A 20,337-nucleotide genomic window follows, 5' to 3' on the forward strand; every position below is an offset into this window, starting at 1 on the left:
AAAAGATAGCATACGTTATCAACGTCAATGGGCAAAAGAAACGAGAAAAAAGGGCAAGTTCTGAGCGCGTTGATAGAGCTCGTCGTGTAGGCGATCAGCAAGGCGGTGGAGACGACGTGGGAAATGATTGAGAGGCGGCGGGGTGTAAATCGGCAGATAGCGGCCACCGGTTATTCTCAGTAATTCGGCCACTCGGAAATAGGCGGATTATATAACATATGTTTTAAGACACTATTTACCGAAGATATTTTATTCTACTAAGGGGACTACTGAGTGCTGCGGGACGTGCTGAAGTGCTGCAGCATAGATAATCCCTACTACTTAGTAAGGAGGATCCCATCACATCACCTTTACTAATCGGTGTTATTAATGGTGACACACCGGTGGGAGTTGCGCATACAGAAGCTCGATTCGGATGGTTCAGACGCTGGGGTTGGGCTTAGAGCAAAAAGAAAAAAAAGGGATGGTGACGGTCGGGATGTTGCTGTTACTAATCGTTCAGAACGTTTAAGTACGGGTGGCGAGGAGAACGTCCATCAGTTATGGTGTAAAAATTTTCGCTTGACCTACAAGAACAGTAGATACCGGTTGGCACATGAGAGATACAAGAAATTCGAGAATGAACATATGTTTACATTCCAGTCAGGTTCACACATCAAGTGTGTCCAGCTCGACGTAAAACTGTTACAACCGAAGTCCTGCGAGTCCCTGTGGTACTCCCCAAGAATTACGCTGGCAGTACAAGCGCACTTCCCCCTGAGGTGTCTCCAAAACCAATCTTCCGCCACCCCTCAAGCATCGTCACATACTAACCCGCATACATTCACTTGCTGTTATGTTCAACGGCAGTTGTGCAAACAGATTCTGGAGACGCAGCGAGCTCTGCATTGTTGTGTTCTTTGGTAGTGTGGAACACTACAGAGAGCGGGAAGGAGCGGGATGTACGCAGTAAACACCTAAGCACGTCTGAACTCGAGAAAGGCGTATGGACGAAAAAAAATTGATGATCCTATGGTGCAGTATATCAGTACTCTTGCCGTCGTCATTCAAAAAACACTTACACATCCCCACCGTTTTCTCCACCCACGCCACTCACAGTACCAGAATGCATCACATTCATGAACATGCGCGGGACTGAGAGGCGATGGTAGTCGTGGACCCGGACGAGGTCGCCTGGTTGGAGGACGCTTGGAAAGATGGGTTGCGGATGCTTGATCGGCATTTGTGGGTGTTGGATGAGGTGGCTGGATGTATGGGTGCAGGACGCGCGAGTATTATGTTTAGATGCATGATAAGATGAACAGAAACACGTCAAAACCATCAGATTAAACATGCTCAGACAAAGTATAAACGAACGAACGCACCTGCTCATAATACTCAGATTAAACATGCTCAGACAAAGTATAAACGAACGAACGCACCTGCTCATAATACTCATAACTAACATCTGCGCCCGCATGCTCCGTCGTTGCGCCCTGCCAGAGGAGGTAATGGAAGAGATGCCAGAGAGCTGTGTGAGCGTTAGCATCATGTCAATAGTCAGTGTTTGGAGTCAATAGTTGACATTTGGGAGAAGGTGCCCCGGGCCAGTAGCAATAAGAAACAGCAAAGAAGTGGAAGGTGAAAATCAAGGAGGTCGCTTGAGATGGGTGAAAAACAAAAACAATTAAGAAAGACCGAAGTGTAAAACGACTGGATTTAGAAAGATGGAACTGGAATAAGGGAAGAGGTCCGAGTATCCGAGTGATGAAAGAGAAACGAGGAGGGGAAAATGAAGGGAGGAGATAATCGTGAAAGAATAAAAGTTAGTGAGAGAGAGCGTGAGGACTCTGAGGAGTAGTATGGCAATTCGGGTTGATAGGACTGACTTTGCTTATAATAAGTAACGACTATCATGATGACCGTGTGCGACGTTTTCTTCCATCCGGAGGCGAGCTCAACACAGAGAGCGTCCTTGTCCTCTTGAGAGATACGGGAACTTGACTCAAGAGGGATTAATGGGGTCGCGAACGGAAGGGACGCGTTCTGCGGTGCAGGAACCTGGGTTAACGTCACCTGTGCAGGTTTGCCTGTCCGAGGATGACCTGCTCATGCGTGACGCTAACACTGCTACTTCCGCTCGTCATGATCGTTGATGGTATCCGTAGCGAGTGAGATGCAAGATCTAGACGAGTCCACCATTAGACACGATGAGGGGAGGTTTCTCTATGATTACGTACCTAGGTCCCTGGAACTCCAACACATAAGTATAAGTTAGTTAGTGTAGAAGACTCGGACTCCAGAATTTGGATGCTTCCTTAACCGTGTGACTTCTGTGACTTCTGCGACAACTTCCTTTACTGTGGGACTTTTGCGACAGCTGAGCGCTGACGGTAATTTTAGATATCTGCAAATTACTAGTCTGGCATGAATCGATTCATAGCGTTGCTGGTGAACTGATGCAGTTCGAACTGACTTCACTTCACTTCGAAAATATTGAGGCAGTTCGTCACACTTCAACCAAACACTTTCGTAAATGAGGCGAAGCAGCAACCCAATTTGTCTAATCGCACGCCAAGATGAAGTAGATAGTCGAGGCGCCAGCCTGTGCTCATTTCTCATTGATCATCTACTGACCAGTGACTGTTACTTGACAATATCTGTAAGTTCAAACCTATCGCACACCTGTAACACGACATGATTCAGTTTCGGAGGATTCCCGCCAGCAAGCCAATGCAAGGCTATACAATACATTTGCTTGCCGCTCATCCAGATCAATGGGAGGCCTGCCTGTGGCCATGCCCTTTCGCGACGCTAAATAGCTGGTATAAGTATTCGAGCTCGTCGTCTGACGGAGAATCCATTTTGTTCAACATGAGATTTCAGCAGTGGAACATTCAGCCGTCTCCGATTTCAAACGCTCCCATTCATCCTTCTTTTGCTAGTACTACTCCAGTTCACCGGCAATATCATCATACTTTTAAAACCAGGCTTATGGATTGCCAAGCGGCCCTCGTATCCACCACAGGCTATCCATCCATCAAACCTCCTGCCGCCGGCATCAGGAAGTTGTCGTCACGGGCACTGGTGATTGACAACTCTAAGTCAACCGTGATGTGATATTCAAACGTAAGCGATACAATGAGCACTAGTAGTAATACTACTATAGTCTGATGCGAAAGAACCTACAAGTACACAGATATTGGCGGGTATATTGAGAGTGGCCATGACAGCATGTAAGCGAGAACGATGGCGATTGCATAGCAGGCTACTAGTACTGCAATCTAAGTCATAATGTATGAGACCATTGGAGAAAATCGACTTCGAACGGGCGAGTGACTCACCCTCGATGATATACAGCTCCAGCCTAGAGTCCCGACTTCCCCTTCCCCTTTCTGTTTGTCTCCGTCTTCTTCGTCTTCGGCTTCGCCTTGGCTCCTCAGCAGCTTTGGTCTTGGCCTTCTTTGCCAAGGGCTCGGGTTGCATATCAAGCGAGAGCCCAGCAGAGGAACAGACTGTCGGATCAGACGAGGCTAATGTAGGATTAGACGAGGAGGCCAATGTAGGAACAGACGAGATGGAGGCAGTAGTTTGATCACCGGTGCTTGAGGATTGAGCAGTCTGCGAGATCTTACGTTTGCTGTACTTGTGGTTGCGCCAATCCAAGTAACGGCAGTAAGCTGTAAGATATATGGCAGAAGATATTTGATTGATAGCAGCCCCCCAAACGGGCTCGAAAATGGGATTGGATTCGCGCACAAGCTGGATTGCAGACGCCTCTAAACTCATCCCTTGCATCAAGGAAACAATGTACTCCTTCAACGCGTTTGCGCCATCCCTCAACATGCGTTCGACGTCGGACATATGTACCGTGGGGTAAAGGGTCTGTAGGGAGCGAGCTGGGATTAGAGTACGGATGACTCGGATAGTAATGTGAGAGTACCCCCTCTGCAAACGTGTCTGGATTCTTGCTGTTAAAATTAAAGTGGCCATCCGCGCCACGTCTGAATACGCTGTATCGAATCTCGCTGATGTCGATCCACACATGAGAGTGGATGGTGACCGGACCAAACTTCAGATTCTTCTTTATGCGTGCAGGGACGAATTCTTCGTATTCCAATACGGGAACCGTACGAAGAGTTTGAGCGGCGATACTCGTCTTCTTGGGCTGTTGCCATCCAAACCGCTCTTTGAAGGACATGATCAGAGCAAGAGCAAGATCAATGTCACGATGGCCGTCGCACGTGACTCTCAGTTTCCGCACCATGAAGTCATGGTCTGACGAAAGTCCACACTCCCCGACCCATTTCGAGACAGGCTTCGGAATCTCAATTTCGTCCGCACCGTCGTCCTCTGGCGGCTGAGTTGTGACGGCGAGGTGTAAATCTGGGATATTCGTTGTGTCTTTGTTTTGGATCCGGTGGTTGAGGTGCACGGTCACGTCGACCAAGAGTTTGTCGTATGGAAGAGCATCCGTGAATTTGTTAATGGCCTTGGAAAGGTGGGCAGCTGGTTGTTCATGGACAGGGAGGGGGGGCATGATCTGAAGTTCTTGCGTGTTCTCGAAATAGGCGAATCTGTAAAAATATTATCAGTATTGTAAGTACGAGACAGTCGATAATAGCGCGCACTTTGCTCGAACTTCAAAGGCTTTCTCTTCAGATGTAAACGCTAATACTGCTGCGTACTCTGCAGGTGTGATACCGACAATGACCTTGAAGGGTTTCCGAGTCAGACATTGCTCGACAACGACAACGACAAAGCGACCTACGATCGTGTTTGATTGTGGGTTTTGAAGAGCTTCAAGAATAATTGCACAATGCTCTGTAAGATGATGAAGATGATGGATGGTCAAGAAGAAGATTGGAACCTGATAAGCGATCTGAGAAATACTAACCTAAGCTTAAGCTGGCTTGATTATCATCTGTGAGGTCGAGTCTTGCTTGTATTGCTGCTTTGAGGTGTGCAAGTACTTGCTTGTCCGGAAGTTGCCTGTCTGTTGGGAGTGTGATAGTAGATTCTGCTGGTTTCTGAAGTTGTTCAGCTTGAAGTGGTACACATCTCGCCGGAGAGGCGATTAGGGTAGTAGTATTGGAAGGTGATTTTGGGAGCCAACCCTTGGATCCAGGGGTCATAGGGAGCTTAGAATACATGGCCGGGAGAGTCATAACAGTAGTGAGAGGCATCAAGATAACAACTGGGCTGTCAATGTGCCACAACCTAGTCAGTTGTGAGCAATAATATACAATGCCATTTTAGTCAGCTGAAAAAACCACGTGCATCATAAGAGGTAGCGCTAGCCTGTGCGTCATGATACTTATATCGATAGGCTGATCAGTAGCATAAATTTCCAAATCCATGACATTTGCCTATGCACAGGCAGCTCTTGTGGTCCACATTTCGATAAAATGCATCGTCGAACGCTTGCGTTTGACTTGCATCTTGACTAGTCTTAAGGACATCTATCTAGTAATCCTATCGAACGCCTGCGTTTGATTTGCTTCCCCTTGCGCATTTCCAGTCATCCCGTCGAACGCCTGCGTTTGACCTACATCCTTTCGGGCACCTCATCCCGTCGAACGCTTGCGTTTGACCTTCATCCTTGCGGTTGGCCCATCTCGAGAAACTACGTTCACTGCAAAGTTGACCTCGTCATTTCAACCACGCCAAGCCTTCATCGTCGAACGCTTGCGTTTGGGACTTTTTGTTTTGGTCGCCGTGTTTCGAACGCCTGCCGCGTTTGACTAACATGCGTACGACCAACACGACCTCTTCATCGTAATTCGAAGAAGACGTCCGTCATACACGCCGTGCTTGCGACCGCCAGATAGATGATGGATTCTCCAATTCCTGGAGTGGGAGCTAAATGTTGGAAATCCCCCATCTCACATTTCCTTGAAAAGTTTCAGTAAGTGTGCTACATCCCCTTTTCACCCATGCTTATGGTGACCGACAGAGATTGAAAGTGTATAATGGCGCTGCTGACATATCCGCTTTCATCACCGCCGGTCAAGGGTTGCCTACTAGCTATACCCTGCAGTATCATTACTTCGCCCAGGTCATGTCATCCTGGGACCATGACCATGGGCCATGTTTCACCTACTGCATTATCATCATATGTTGTGTCATGCACCTGGTAACGCCCAGGATGATCTGTAGGTCATACTTCCTTCCTCTGAGACAACTGCTCCACCTACCACAACCTTCCAGCCGCTTTGGCACCCACGCCTTCATAAGCAAATCTCGCTTTTCCTTCCCCAGGTTGGGGTGTCGCGCTGCATTGACAACGACACTTACTTCAACAAATCTTCCAGCGTCATGGTCCGGGACATGTTTCAATCGCGAAAAATCAACCAGATTTCCCATCACATATCCCCTTGACCGAGTTCACCTTGTGAACAGGATTTCGTCCATATGATACTTACATTACTTACATTTATATAACCTAGATACGCGTGTTGGAATAGCTAGAAACAGTACTTGTAGACTCACCTCTTAACTGTAACCTCAATTCGTCACTCAGTCTTCTCTGAACGTTGAGTAAGCGTCATAATATTAAAGTCTGACTCTCAAACCACTGTCATCTGCGCGAACCATAACTGACAACACGACTTAAATTACTACAGTAGTAGGTCTTTACACTGCTCTCACTGAACAGCCATCCGCCAACGGACATCCTCGAGTAAGCAACCAGATGGAGAACGTTGCAATGGACATCGATCAACACTGGACGGATAATGCCATGGAAATGGAAGTTAGTTTGCCGGAATGGAACGTAAGTAAATGCATTGATTCTCTTGCGACTTAACGTAGCGTTAATTCAGGCGGCACTTGACAACCTCACGCCTCACATCACGAAGACTGCCGAATACCCTGTCGCACGGGGCGGTTTTGGGGAGGTCTGGAAGTGCCTCTTACAATCCACCAAGGGGCCCGTCAAGGTTCGTCCCCAACCAAGGTTTTATTCCGACATCGGATCACAATCGTATAGGTTGCAGTGAAGGCGTTCCAGATGTACAGTGCCGCTGAGGCCATTTCTACCAACGCTAAAAATATTAAAGTAAGTCGCCGGTGAATATATCACTCTTTATTCACACCGTTTGGTGCTCAGCGTATACGCCGTGAACTTGGGACCAGCGCGGGGCTCAGACACCCGAACGTTCTCCGAGTTTACGGCTACTCTTTGGGCTTCGGTCCCCTTCCCGCTATAGTCACTCCCTGGGTTGAACAGGGAAACCTCTCCGGATTTTTGGAGCGTGAAGGATTATCCCTCACCACAGCACACCGATTCAAAATGGTACGTCCCGTCATCAGATGTCATAATTCTCTAACGTCGTTTTAGCTCAGAGCCATCGCGTCTGGTCTGCAATATCGTAAGTCTTCCCTCTTCGTTTCCCTCTTTTTGCGGCGTACAATTTCCTTTGCAGTACATACCAACAACATCGTTCACGGAGACCTCACCGGGGTAGGTCTAATGCATTGCATAATCCAATCTCTATTCAGACTTCATTCTAGCCTAACGTACTCATCCACGGCGACGGTTCCGCGTGCGTAGCTGACTTTGGACTTTCGCTCTTGGATGCCCCATATGCATCCTGGACTTCAAGGATGAAGGGAAACCTCAGGTGGATGGCACCCGAGCTTCTACGAGATGACTACGGAACTCCGGTGCGCCCCACCAAGCGTAGCGACATATACTCTTTTGGGGGTGTCATGTTACAAGTAAGTATTCACTGACTCCAAGGCAGCGCACCAACTATTACTACCACAGGTCATCACAGGCGACGTACCGTTCCATTATCTACCAGAATTTCCGATCGTACTCATGAAGTATAACGCGGAGATACCCAGCCGGGTTAAATACCCATCATGCAACGATGCCCACTGGAATTTCATAGAAGAATGTTGGTCCACGGACCCTCTGATGCGCCCATCGGTGGAGAGTGTCGTCACATTCATCGGTCGTTAAGTTGCTTTCATCCATGCCCAATTAATTAGTGAGCATGCTACATATAACCCCCGTCATATATATACATTCGGATTACTTGTGTACCATACCTCTCTACTTACATGATAATCAGACATTGCCTACATGATTTTTTTTCGTCTATCACCGATGGCTACATACGGCGACTGCGCGCCCCAAACCCCGACTCCTAGTATTGTCGGTCTGCAATGTCAGCCGGGCTCCTCAATTGTCGAGAAGCCGTTGTTGGCCATTCTATCAGTGAACGTGCGCTTTTCGGAATCGTGCGAGGTCCATCAGTCAGGCGTTCATCACACTTGTTTTTGAGTCAAGACTAAAGCTGTCGAGGATCAAGCAATACACAGGGTATAGTGGAACATTCTACGTCTTGCGAGCGTCCCGTCTCGAACGCCTCATCTTCTCTATCGAAATCAGCACTGCATTCTTCATCTGACGCACGACTCTTTGAACGCACTGACATGATCCCACGCCATTTCACGCCATTTCTCTCGTCTCGTCTAATGTCTCCCTCTGCAAACGTAGAGTTCACGTATCGTGGCTTTTCTTTTGCTCGTTGGCCTTGGTTCCTACCGTCGTCCGATCATTTTCTCTCATCATCTCTGTGTCTCACCATCTACACTCCGTATTTATTACATTGCGTTACTGCATGACGAATCAGTTCTTTCGTTTTTTGGAGAAGGATACCTCACCGAATGTGGTTTTGAGTGGACAGGTGTTGTTTACATATCTGACTAGGTGAGTGATTGCGGTGAGAGGGGGAGGTATGGACGATGCGTCGCGTCTACATACAAGCCGCCAGGTGCTGAATTATGATTCGAATTGGTCAAACGCAAGCGTTAGCTGGAGGGCCTGAAAGAATTGACGTCCGATAGGATGACCAGCTAGAAATTACTAGCTAGATGTCCACAAGGATGCAACTCAAAAGCTGGCGTTCGACGGAGGGCTTAAAAGAGTCGACGTCCGATTGGATGACTGCCTAGAAATTACGAGCTAGCTGTTCGCAGGATGAAAGTCAAACGATGGGGTTCGGCAGAGGGCTTGAAAGAGTCGACGTCCGATTGGATGACTGCCTAGAAATTACGAGCTAGCTGTTCGCAGGATGAAAGTCAAACGATGGGGTTCGGCAGAGGGCTTGAAAGAGTCGACGTCCGATTGGATGACTGCCTAGAAATTACGAGCTAGCTGTTCGCAGGATGAAAGTCAAACGATGGGGTTCGGCAGAGGGCTTGAAAGAGTCGACGTCCGATTGGATGACCAGCTGGAAATTACGAACTATTACTAGATGCCCACAAGGATGCAAATCAAACGCAAGCGTTCGATAGGATGACTGGCTAGATGTCAACAAGGATAGAAGTCAAACGCAAGCGTTCGACGGAGTGCCTAAAACAGTTGACGTCCGATTGGAGGACTACCTAGAAATTACGAGCTAGACCTCTGCAAGGATGTAAGTCAAACGCGGCTGGCGTTCGACCGGACGACTAGATTGAAAATGTCCGAAAGGAAGCGAGTCAAACGCAAGCGTTCGATAGAGGGCTTGAAATAGTCGACGTCCGATTGGATGACTAGCTGGAAATTACGAGCTAGATGTCCACAAGGATGCAAATCAAACGCAAGCGTTCGATAGGATGACTGGCTGGATGTCCATAAGGATAGAAGTCAAACGCAAGCGTTCGACGGAGCGCTTGAAAGAGTCGACCTCCGATTGGATGACTAGCTTGAAATTACGAGCTAGATGTCCAGAATGATGCAAGTCAAACACAAGTGTTCGATGATGCATTCAAGTTTTATGAATTCTCACGGGATGGGAAGAGCCACAAGAGTTTGCCACGGCCGTATACAAAGCAGTACAAACAACATCGATGACTATATTTGGAAATAATACGTGTGCTGGGACTTTTGAGACTTTGGCGACTTCGGCGACTTAGCAGGGAATTTGTTGTGAGACTTCAGAGCCTCGTGGAGTCGTGCAACCTCTAACTTCAGCGATGTCCGTTCACAATGCGAAAATACTATACTTAAATTACAGGCAAGCTCGTGCTCTACCAGGGAGAAATTTTTTGAGATCTATGGAAGTCGCAGAAGAGTCTCCCAAAGTCGCAGAAGTCGCAAGAGAAGATTCACGTTGAGTTACCGTTTATTGTTAAATTTGGCTTAACTCCGTATAATCAATCTGCATCGCATGCAAGCATAAAATTACATACCATACCATACAATTACTTGGTATGAAAGAGTGAACTTGCTGAAGTTCAATGGTGAAAATACGTAAAGAGTCCAAAGAATCCATGGATGCGGCGAAGGTTACGAAGGAATGGATGGTAATGGACAAATATCTAAGAATTTTCGATCGCCGTGAATGATCGGAGGCAAGTGGTTAACTGGTCTCTATCGATCAAGTCCCCTGGGCCAAATATACCCTGACTCCCGGCAGTCTGTTTGGGAGTACGATATAGCTTTTGTGCCGTCTTGAGGTTCGTCCAGAAATGGTTGACGATAGCGGTTGCAATAGCGGATGCTCGGTTGGTGCTTCCAGATACCAGTTCTCTCTTTTCTGCGCCAGCAGCCGCATAGGCGCCCGGGTCTAAAACCATGAGACAGAGTGCCATCAAAGGCCTGGTATACAACTCTTAAATGGATGTTAGAGACGGTCGAAGAGGGTTAGATGATTCAGATAATTACTAGTGCGGCGAGATAGGCGCGGTAAGTTCACGACCAATCGTTGAAACGTTTCCAGGGAGTGAGAGTGAATTTGGTTCGTCAAGTATTTACCGTGTTTGTTATCCAAATGACGAGAGTTTTTTGACAAATGGTGAGTGTCGCGATTATAAAAATGCCCGCCGGTAAAGAAGGCCTTCGCAGGCGAATACACTGCGTGGAATTGACCAGGTGGTTGTATACTTGAAAATGTCAGGCAAATTAATGAAATATCGCGGATTATGAACTTACAGAAGGTCCCCCTTTCCTACCGTGATGACTTCCATGTCCCACAGAGCGGCAATCTCGTCGCGGTTCTCGGGGAAAGTACCCAACAATCTGGCTGCCTTGGCGAACGATGTCTGAGAGATCGTGTCCTGATTTTTCAGGTTAGCCACGGTCCATTGTTTCGTGCCGACGACGCCATAAATAAAAGTGCAGCCGCCGTCCGCGTCGTGGTGAAAATAGGTAAACCAACCGGGCTTAGCCAGCAAACCCCACGAGCGTACGGTGAAGTTGTCGGGGTGAACTTGATGGCCGACGGGGCAATCATTGGTGGACTGATTCCATCCGTCGACGATGCCGCTGTCCAGGGAGCTAAAAAGACAAAGTTCAGAATGTCAATATGAGAGGACGGGATAAAGTGCACCTCAAGAAAAATGGGAGACCCCCTTGTGAGAGCGGAACATCTAGAATACACTGTATCTTGTTAGGGTCGTGTATGTTGCGCATAAATTGCTCAAGTGTTGCATGCTGCTGCGGATAGGTGAAATCTTTCGTACGTTGTTCCGCATCTGTTGGAACGCATGAGGTCGACAGGCAAATAGAGCGAATAAAAACGGACTGACCATGTATTACAACGCGCATTAGCTCTGACGCACCCCAATCATACAGGAGCTCGAGGTCAAGTTCGTCCGCGGTGGCCTGATCGCATTGACGAAGGACGACAGCTTTATTTTGGCAAAGCGCGGCGGTGATAATTTCGCGCAGCTCTCGTGGCTTCGAACGCCAGTCACTGTAGTGTAGATGAACCACGTATTTTGATGAATCCGGACAAGATTCAGGAAGTGCGGAGATATACGCGACCGCATCTGCGTCGCGTTGCAGTACGTTTTTACCGTCCTTGTAAATATACGGCAGCACGGTCGTTGTGCCACTTTGCCATGCGACTGTCGGCGAATTTTCGTGAACTTGCGAGCCGATTATGGGAGTTGCCAAGTCGAGGGACTCGATGTCAGTGAGATCGGACAAAGCTGGCGAGGGGGGTGACGGGTAACCGGGAAATGAGGGGGGATGATTCGGTGGGGAATCCGTCATGACACATACTTCGTGTGTGGTCACCGGTGAAGATGGTCGTGGAGTTTGCGATGGCGATGGTATGTCCGTCATGATGCATACGTCGCGCGTGGTGACTTCAGCATCCAGAGTTGGAGGGGGGGAAGTACGCGGAGGTTGAGCGTCGGGTTGTTGTAGCAGGGTGGGATCGATGAAGGTATCGTCGAATGAGACATGAGAAGAAGGCCCCGCGGTGTTCTCAGTGTTTAAAGGAACTTCTCCGCTAGCGTTCGAAGGACCCGCAGTGTTCTCGACGTTTTCGACGTCGTTGCGGTTAGGCTGGATCGCTCTAGATGATAGGACACGTCGCCGTTTTGGAGGAGGCTTGTCGCCAGCGTTTTCGAGTGCTCTCTGTTTCTGAGCTGCCCGCGAACGACGTTTGTTTGCGGTATTTTTCTCGCGTAGCCTTCGCTCTTCTGCGGGATCTTGTCTCTTGAAGTCTGTCCATCGTTTCTGCTGCTCGTACGCCTTGACCTTTGGATCTAGGCCCACCAGATCGGGATGATGAAGTCTCTGCTTAGACATTGTATGTCAACGAGGAATTACCCAGTTGAGATACAGCAGTCTGTGAAAAAGGTATGGAGAAGTCTCAGAGTTGTTAAAGAAGATCAACGGAGAAGGGGTAAGTGACGTTGAAGAACGGGAAAGGAATATATTTAAAATGGAAATGGCCGCGGTTTACATAAACAGAGAATGTCCACAGTTCGGTGCTCATTGTCAATACTCAGTACGATGAGCTTGGATGCGACCAAATTTACGAAAGGATCGATACGTTATAGGAGTTTATGTAAACATACTCTCATTGTTGTGACATGGATAAGGTCTTAAAAATCGCCAAAGAGTCTCAAAAGAGTCTCAGAAGAGTCTCGAAAGTCGCAAGAGTCTCACAATTTCAAAAGTCGTAAATGAGTTTACACAAGCCAGTGTTTTTCTTCTTCTTTTGGATCCTTGTTTATTGTCCTTTGGGGCGGGGTCCTATGATGGACACTACGTACAGTGATTATACTATTCTATGTGTATGTGCTTTGTCTTTGGGGTGTCGATGCTGTGCAATGGTCCGTGCTTAGGCAGGTGCCAGGGACAGTGACGCCGTCTTAAGGAGTGAAGTTAGTGTTACATGGTGCTCGTTCCTTTCCTTTCCCTCGCTCTCTCTCTTTCTCGTCTATTCGTCACATCTCCTTTGGGGGCTGACGTCGCCCAAGTTCTGTTCCATTCTTTTAGTGCGTGATGCCTCTGGCAACCCGTAAGTCGTTTTACATACTCATTTATATTCAATCATATCTGCTCAGGATGATGACGAAGCAGCTTGCTTTCCTTCTTGCGCGAATTCCCATCAAATGGCTGGGAGAGATATCGCCTTCCTTGTGACTGTCATGCACCCTCGCTTCCTCATTATGCTTGATGAGATCCTCGAGAACAAGCATGTGACTACTACGATAGATAGCCGGGTGCGAATAGGGCTATGTCTGATATAGGGTCTTCGACCCCAAACGACAATAAATCTGAATTTTTTAAAAAAGCCTGTGGCTATTCGCGTCGGTCAGGTGAGTTTACAGTTTTCCTCTTCCACATCCCCCATGGTGTATCCTTATTCGTTGCATAGGCTGTAGACGTCGGCCAAGCTGGCAAACAATGCACGATGTCAGGCTTCCAGACGCACCAGACTCCTGTACGACTGGGAACGACGAGCGCATGGAGTTGGCGATGGAGGAATTCATTCCATAAGCGCGTGTTCTAGAGGATATTACAGAAGAACCCTTGGTGGCAGAAGGAGGATACGATGTAGATGTAGGTATATCACATGCCGTTGTACGTGAAATTTTGGAAAACAGGATAGGATTTTACTACGAAAGGTGACGAGAAACACGAGGGGAACATTTTGTGAAACCTAGGAAAGCGAGTATTACCATTATCACGCAGGTGAATACTAGGAACCACCGATGAATTTAGTGATCATGAGTGACTAGAACTTTATGTGATAGTCCCAAGGGAAGCCCACTGGGAGCAGTCGAATGGGTAAGTTGTATTTTGGAGGTTGGACTCGGTAAGATTTCATCATGGCTTTTGACAGTTTCTTGAGATACCTGCGCATTGGCTTTGACGGCGAGCTTGGAGAATTCGGTGCCATGGGTTACTTGCGCGCAAACCGCGGGATGAAGGAGACACGATGCTGGCCCAATGCACACTGAGGTTATAGGGAGGTGGGGTCAAAAGAGTTGCAGGTGCGTTAACACATTCAACGCTTGCAACAAGTTTGCGGTTAGCCCGAAACGACAGGATGCTTTAGGCGAAAATGCCAAACCTAGTGGTCACTGACTGTGAGGATAGAGTACATTTTCAGCATTTCTTGTGGTTAACCACGACATATCTTTCCATACACCGGTTCTACTATGGGCAAAACGATAAACGATATATCACAGCGGACTACGCAGATATCGGCCAATGGCTGCATGCGCATGACTGCGATAGTCATGTGAAGCGGGCGCGTTTGGCCATCGGGACTTCGATGATCTCCACTTCATCACTGTCAGAATCATCCTTCAACACGCGTTTGTTGGCCTTGATGGATGCGATTGCGGGATTTATGGTGTACGTCTGAGATGTGCGTCCGAGACTCACAGCTTTGTCAACGCCGAAGAACATGACAGCCAATCGGAATGGTCCATACTGGCGATCAGCTAGACACGCCATGATCTCCCGATGTTTGGCAGCTACGGCCTCTGCTGAGAGCAACTTCCAATCCTGAAAGGGCGGACCGCCCTTCCAGACTCTGCCACTCATTGCTCTCAAAAGCCCCAAGCGCACTAGAAGGAGGGGACCAATCCCCTTTGCACTATTCTTCGAATTCCAGGACTTGGGGAAATTCTTGAGAGTGCGCGCATCACTATACTTGCGCAAGGGGCTTGTCTCGTCGTAGACTGCTAGGATGTAGGAAGGGACCATTGCAATGAACTGTTGCGGTAATTTGCAGCCTTTGCGGCCGCTAGCATTGGGCTTCCATGGGAGGGCGCGAATGGCATTTGTGAGAGCGACGTGGCCGGTGACGGTATGTGCTTTTGGCTTGTCAGAGATGGCCCAGAAGATATCAGGGATGATCCTGCTTATGTAAATGCCGGCAATGAGAGCAATTTGATGGAGCGGTTTTTTTATGTCGAAGTTGGCAAATACCCATTCATAAATTTCGCGCACGGTAGGTTCTTTGTCGTCCGAGGATGCGCCGTCCGCAAGGTCGATGTTGTCAAGTGAAAATTCATCGGGAAGACGGGATCGCAGGACATAATCCGGAAGCGACTGCAGGGTGATGGAGTCAGCTGACCATGCAGCCCTGGAATCCGCGGCCTGGGCTCGCTGGGATGCTTCGGCTGCTGCATTGTCCGCCTGGGTATGGTTGCGCTTGATAGCCTGCAAATCGACAGCTTTCCCTAGATTGACCCAGGAGTCAAAGACAGGCTTTCGGGACCGTCTGCCTCGAGATCCCGCTGGACGATGCCATGGAACATTGTTAATATGAAGATGGTTTGCAGCGACGATGAACGCATCGTGCAGGAACTTTTCGGCATGCGTCGGGGAATCATTGGGGGCATACTTGCGCATATGGGCCAGGGCGACGCGGAAGACGGGCATAGAACAGCCACCAGAGATGAGAGGAGCGGCAACAGGGGCAGGGTTGGTCTCTCTCGACATATTGCAGACAAGCCGGGCAAAATCATGAACAGAGAGCTTCACTTTGGTTGGATTTGGTAGTCCTTCGTGGTGATCCATGGATTTAGAATGCACGCATGAAACTAAATGCTCATATCCTTTGTCAGCGTAGCCGAGAGGATTAGCGGTTGCTAGCCACTTGCGGAGGCCTTTGCGGCGCACTGCCGCATGCCGTTCCACATCACCGCCATCCTCTGCCTCCACGACACTGCAGGCGGCATTGACAGCTTTGGTAACAAGTGTCTTGACATCGGCAATATACGCCTGGAGAGCAACCAATGCGATGACAATAGCATGGCGGAGGTTGCCAGGGTACCCAAGGAAAGCGTTGGAAGAGAGTTGATTCACAGAAAGTTGTATGTGAAACTCGGCCTTGTAAGCCTGGGAGACAAGCTGGATGAATGGCAGTACAGAGGCAGTCGATCCCAAACCACGAACCTCAAAGTGGTCATTGCCATATGTCAAAATTTGAGAGCGCTTGGAGGCTATGGCTGGGACTTTCATGCTGGTGAGAGTTGGCCAATCTGCAGGGCTGATGGCAACAGGAATAGATGGAGCTGCGGCGAAGCGCACGGAGGGAGAAAAAGTGGGCAGGCCATGTTCAAGGAGACTCTGGACCAACCACAAAGGCCTCATGAGACTCGTAGCGATTACCCTAGTATTTCCGGTGTGAGCATAAGCCAAAGCGCGCTCAAGCACTGAACAGAGTTCAATGACTTGGGGAGCGGGTTTGACACCTTTCTGAACGAGAGGGTAGAAATGATCCCAAATGCGCTCAAGCAAGGACGTAATGGGGTAGGTAGTCCACTGGTATATCTGGGGAAATGCCTGAAGATATGATATAGGGAAAGGAGCGCGGTGAGCATACGTGCATACCCACGAATAAGAGCAGCGCACGTCTGAAGTCAATACGAAAAGATGCGGACGGAGAGCCTGGAAGATGGTGGGATGAGACCAAGAGCTGGCTAAGGGTACCACCATCTCTCTATATATGGAGCTAAGGCAGAGGCATGTTGTCAGCACCACCGCAATGTATGGTGAGATATTAATATGATAACTCACGCTCCATTGCGCTTATGGCGCTTCAGGGAGTCTAGCTGAAAAATGTAAACGTTCTCCAAACGCAGAGCCCGAGGAACATCATTGACTTTAATTTTATTGTCGTAACGTTGATGAGGGAGATTGAGGCTGCATTCCCTCATCACAATGCGGTGCGTCGTCTGGCCATGACCGCGAGAGTAAGCACCTGAGAGGGCCGACGTGATGCGCCCTTGCTGGACATCGTGAAGATCAGCGGACGGTCTGATGCGGTGGGAGATCTCGTTGTAAAACTGTGAGCCACTGGCGAAGAGTACAGTGGGCAGGGGTCCATTAGGCAAGTGATCGAACTCGTCTGCATCATCTTCCGCAGGCTGGCCATTAAACGGATCATCATTTTGGTTGCGACTCAAGCGCGAAACAGAATTGCGAATTTTGGACATGAATGGAGAAAAATGAGGCAAGATGGTGTTGCATTGTATGTGACCATACTTTCGCAGGAATGCTTGAGGATACACGTTGACCGTAGGAGTACGAACATCATCGTCCAAAATGATATCTGGGTCGAGGGCCATGTCATCGTCATCAGGAATGAATGTTGAAAACAATTCGGTAATAGTCTCGAGATTGATTAGGACGCCGCACGGCTTGGTATTTCTGCTGCAGATACCATGAAAACGGGGGATGCGACGACCCTCTTCATCGTAAATATTGTTCTCCCTCTGAGTCTGGGGATCTCGAAGAGGCAGATCATCGAGATTGACAGGTTGTCGGAATGTTGGGTCCGGAGAATCATATATAATATTGTGCGACTCCAGAATCTCCTCGTTCGAAATCTCCTCCCAGCTACGCACTGGTTTACAGCTGGTCGTGATGTGAATGAGCTGGCAAGCACTTTGTCGAGACAATAGGATACACACGTCAGATCTGTCGCGATTGCCATAGAGAGATAGCGAATATTGGAGTATTCCCGCTCGACTTGCCAATTCCTCTCTTCAACACTACGGGCGTCGGGGTTTGAACTGGCGATCGGCTGGTTCTGTCCATAGCGACAAGCTACCGAGATAGGGACATGCGATTGCAGCCAGCCATCAACCTTCCATGAAAGTGGTGCCTCTTGAACCCATGTATCCCACTCTGAGACAATGTTTCGGTGAAGCGACTTGAGATCATCGAGACGAAGGGTGAGGGTGGGCGTAGCACTAAATGTATGCACACCAGTCAGTCATTGAATTAGGCGCATGCAGATCCGTAAATGAGACACAGTGCGAACTTACTAAAGGTTTGTGACATCCTTGATTTTCCACAACGAGAAATCCTCGTCGGTACCATACGTATGCATCAGGTGAATGTGCATATTAGGTATCTTTGCTAACGCATAGGCAATGAACATGACAGCCATGCGAAAGTGGCGGGAGGACAGCCGTGTGTCGCCATGCTTCTTTTCATTGAGCAAAGGAGCTTCATCAGCCACAGAGAGATCCTCGATGTTGACGAGGGGGCAAAATCCCAGCCAGAGCTCACAGGCACCGCCATTGCCCATTGCCATCATAGATCCCGTCGGGTCGAAACCTAGCTTCCCAAACTTGGGTCTGAATTGCTTGGTTTGTAAGCGGAAGTCCAGAGTAACGGTGAACGTGTGATCAGAAATTGTATTGGGAAGGAAAGCATCCAGGCCTATGGCACCCGAGACCACCAGAACAAAGTCGAGGAAATGTCTAGAGGCGTCCCACAGCAACCTGCCGTCGTCAGAGGCAAAGGTGAACTGGGTATCAATACGCAGGTTTGTGCGGCGCAGCAAGGAGCTTGCAGCACTAGCTTTGTCCTTCCTGCGAAACAACCTCTCGAAGGCAGAGAGGGACATGTTGCAGATGGGAGCCTGCTCCCATGTAGGACCAGTATTGTCTTGACCTTCACGAGCCAGGAATATACTATCGAACACCTCTCGTTGTTGCAGAGGGTCTTCCGACTCAACAGCCAAAGGGACTTCGTCTAGGTTGAACGGACCAGATTCATCGTCAGGATTTGACAAGAAGCCCTCGTCAATATCGAAACCATCGTCGCTGCTGCTGGATGTGAGTGCCATGAATCAGTGTGTAAAGCTGATTGCGGCAGACCAGCAACTTACCTGTCATCATCATGATGGGACATAGTGGTGGCGGTGGGCGGGTTAGCTTGCTAGATGCGAAAAATTGGAGGGATGGAGAGTTGGTTTGCTTCATTATTAAATAGATTCTCGATTGGTGCTGTGTGCGCGTCAGGGTCGATGGCGACCCACTCTATTCGGACTCGGACTCCACCGATTCAATGCCAATGAAATCAATCTATCGCGAGTGGAAGCGAACGAGACTGATTTATTACCAAACAGCTGAAGAGAATGGTCGCGATCTGCGCGCAGTGTCCATGATCAGGAGAACATCATCATCATTCTTGGGAGAGTGAGCACGACGCTGCAGGTCGAGCCTTGCGGCAGGGGGCAAGATGCGGCACAGTAGTACCGGGGGCCTTTGCCTGCGCGGGTGGCGCGTGCTCAGGCCTGAGGCCAGAGGTCTCATGGTTCTACATTAACGTTATTCGGAACCTCTGACGTATGGAGAGCGAATGCTAGCGGGAAGTACGTTAGCAAGGGCCTGCCTCAGAATGTTTGAGGCGTAAAAGTACGTACCTGCGCACAGCAGCGAGCCGCCAATCCGGTGAATGCCGATCTCGCGGATTGAGCATACATCTTCACTATGTCGTTCATTATCTTCCTGTAAGTGAATAACCCAGGTGGTATCAGCGTGGCAAGTAATGAAGTAATGGTCGATTTCCACCTGGATGGATTTGTGAACCACGGAGCTGTTTTTTACACTCAAAGGCACCTCAGCGACTCATCTATACTTGCCTCTCTAGGTCCGAGATGGTGAGATCAACCAATGAACCAACGCAGTCTGGCAGTCTCACTCCCTAGCGTTCATGTGATGGATTTGTCGGATTGCAGAAGTTTTCGTGGTTCTTCATCTGGCCAAGGGGTCCCTGCTTCCTTCACCATTACAATGTCTACTTCGGCAGCCGCATCGGAAAGCTGTTTCCGGGCCTCACGGCTGACGTGAGGGCAATTCATTACCGAAATAAAACCATCCAATTGCGAGGTGATGACCCTCATTGCCTCCGTCCGACATTTCTGGTATCCCCATGCGGTTGCTGCCTCGTGGGTCCATGCTGACTTATTCAGCCCGTGTGCAGAGAATAAACGGGCAAACGCCGGTTGTGTGATCATCTGGGCCTACGAATCAGGGGACACACAAACACCTTGATGGGGGCCTTGTCATAGGATGTGAGGTGGTACGACATTGATCTCCATTTTTCCACTGAGAAGGCTGGCGCTCTCATTGAGTGGTCATTTCACCGGCCAACTCCAGCGCGTCCAAGATGCACTCCCATCAGTCGGGTAGGCGACGAATCTCTATCCCTCCTTCCTGCGTAGGTCGTCCACGTTGACCCTCGCGAGCTCCTGTGACATGCGCGTGGACCCAGAAGGTGACTGCGAGACTCTGTTTCAAGACTGCCGGATTTCGCTGTAATGGAGGGTATCCTGACGCAGCTATCGTTGATGTACAGGTCAA

The 20,337-nt window shown here is 49.0% G+C and overlaps 6 protein-coding genes across 6 annotated transcripts; 1 reads left to right on the plus strand and 5 right to left on the minus strand.

The window, feature by feature from the left end:
- Positions 1 to 432: 432 nt before the first annotated feature.
- DFJ58DRAFT_774583 (uncharacterized protein) lies at positions 433 to 2,366 on the minus strand. The gene is made up of 5 exons (XM_041389385.1): positions 2,220 to 2,366; positions 1,869 to 2,164; positions 1,422 to 1,510; positions 1,062 to 1,244; positions 433 to 1,009 (listed from the first exon to the last, which is right to left on the minus strand). The coding sequence occupies exons 2-5, from the start codon at positions 1,894 to 1,896 to the stop codon at positions 824 to 826; spliced, it is 486 nt and encodes a 161-aa protein (XP_041246741.1). The 5' UTR covers positions 1,897 to 2,164; positions 2,220 to 2,366; the 3' UTR covers positions 433 to 823.
- Positions 2,367 to 2,899: 533 nt separating this feature from the next.
- Positions 2,900 to 5,376, minus strand: DFJ58DRAFT_774590 (uncharacterized protein). Its single transcript, XM_041389386.1, is given in 7 exon segments — positions 2,900 to 3,263; positions 3,324 to 3,864; positions 3,923 to 4,556; positions 4,611 to 4,693; positions 4,751 to 4,803; positions 4,877 to 5,219; positions 5,236 to 5,376. 6 exon segments carry the CDS (start codon positions 5,163 to 5,165, stop codon positions 3,103 to 3,105), a joined length of 1,761 nt encoding a protein of 586 aa, XP_041246742.1. The 5' UTR covers positions 5,166 to 5,219; positions 5,236 to 5,376; the 3' UTR covers positions 2,900 to 3,102.
- Positions 5,377 to 6,688: 1,312 nt separating this feature from the next.
- DFJ58DRAFT_869377 (kinase-like domain-containing protein) lies at positions 6,689 to 7,948 on the plus strand (the record flags this gene model as incomplete). Its single annotated transcript, XM_041394265.1, has 8 exons — positions 6,689 to 6,733; positions 6,804 to 6,920; positions 6,971 to 7,039; positions 7,091 to 7,276; positions 7,322 to 7,352; positions 7,407 to 7,444; positions 7,495 to 7,701; positions 7,751 to 7,948. The coding sequence occupies 8 exons, from the start codon at positions 6,689 to 6,691 to the stop codon at positions 7,946 to 7,948; spliced, it is 891 nt and encodes a 296-aa protein (XP_041246743.1).
- Positions 7,949 to 10,059: 2,111 nt separating this feature from the next.
- Positions 10,060 to 12,779, minus strand: DFJ58DRAFT_774598 (uncharacterized protein). Its single transcript, XM_041389387.1, has 5 exons — positions 11,506 to 12,779; positions 11,307 to 11,451; positions 10,910 to 11,254; positions 10,643 to 10,860; positions 10,060 to 10,589 (listed from the first exon to the last, which is right to left on the minus strand). Exons 1-5 carry the CDS (start codon positions 12,515 to 12,517, stop codon positions 10,297 to 10,299), a joined length of 2,013 nt encoding a protein of 670 aa, XP_041246744.1. The 5' UTR covers positions 12,518 to 12,779; the 3' UTR covers positions 10,060 to 10,296.
- A 1,511-nt stretch (positions 12,780 to 14,290) lies between these two features.
- On the minus strand, positions 14,291 to 18,986 carry DFJ58DRAFT_869388 (uncharacterized protein). Its single transcript, XM_041394266.1, has 6 exons — positions 18,861 to 18,986; positions 18,010 to 18,801; positions 17,653 to 17,934; positions 16,757 to 17,596; positions 16,592 to 16,679; positions 14,291 to 16,522 (listed from the first exon to the last, which is right to left on the minus strand). Exons 1-6 carry the CDS (start codon positions 18,881 to 18,883, stop codon positions 14,462 to 14,464), a joined length of 4,086 nt encoding a protein of 1,361 aa, XP_041246745.1. The 5' UTR covers positions 18,884 to 18,986; the 3' UTR covers positions 14,291 to 14,461.
- Positions 18,987 to 19,548: 562 nt separating this feature from the next.
- DFJ58DRAFT_221614 (uncharacterized protein) lies at positions 19,549 to 20,292 on the minus strand. The gene has a single exon (XM_041379315.1). The coding sequence runs from the start codon at positions 19,989 to 19,991 to the stop codon at positions 19,686 to 19,688; it is 306 nt and encodes a 101-aa protein (XP_041246746.1). The 5' UTR covers positions 19,992 to 20,292; the 3' UTR covers positions 19,549 to 19,685.
- Between the last annotated feature and the right edge of the window lie 45 nt (positions 20,293 to 20,337).

Source organism: Suillus subalutaceus (assembly GCF_016647625.1).
Source record: "Suillus subalutaceus strain FC151 chromosome Unknown DFJ58scaffold_24, whole genome shotgun sequence".
Classification (NCBI taxonomy): domain Eukaryota; kingdom Fungi; phylum Basidiomycota; class Agaricomycetes; order Boletales; family Suillaceae; genus Suillus; species Suillus subalutaceus.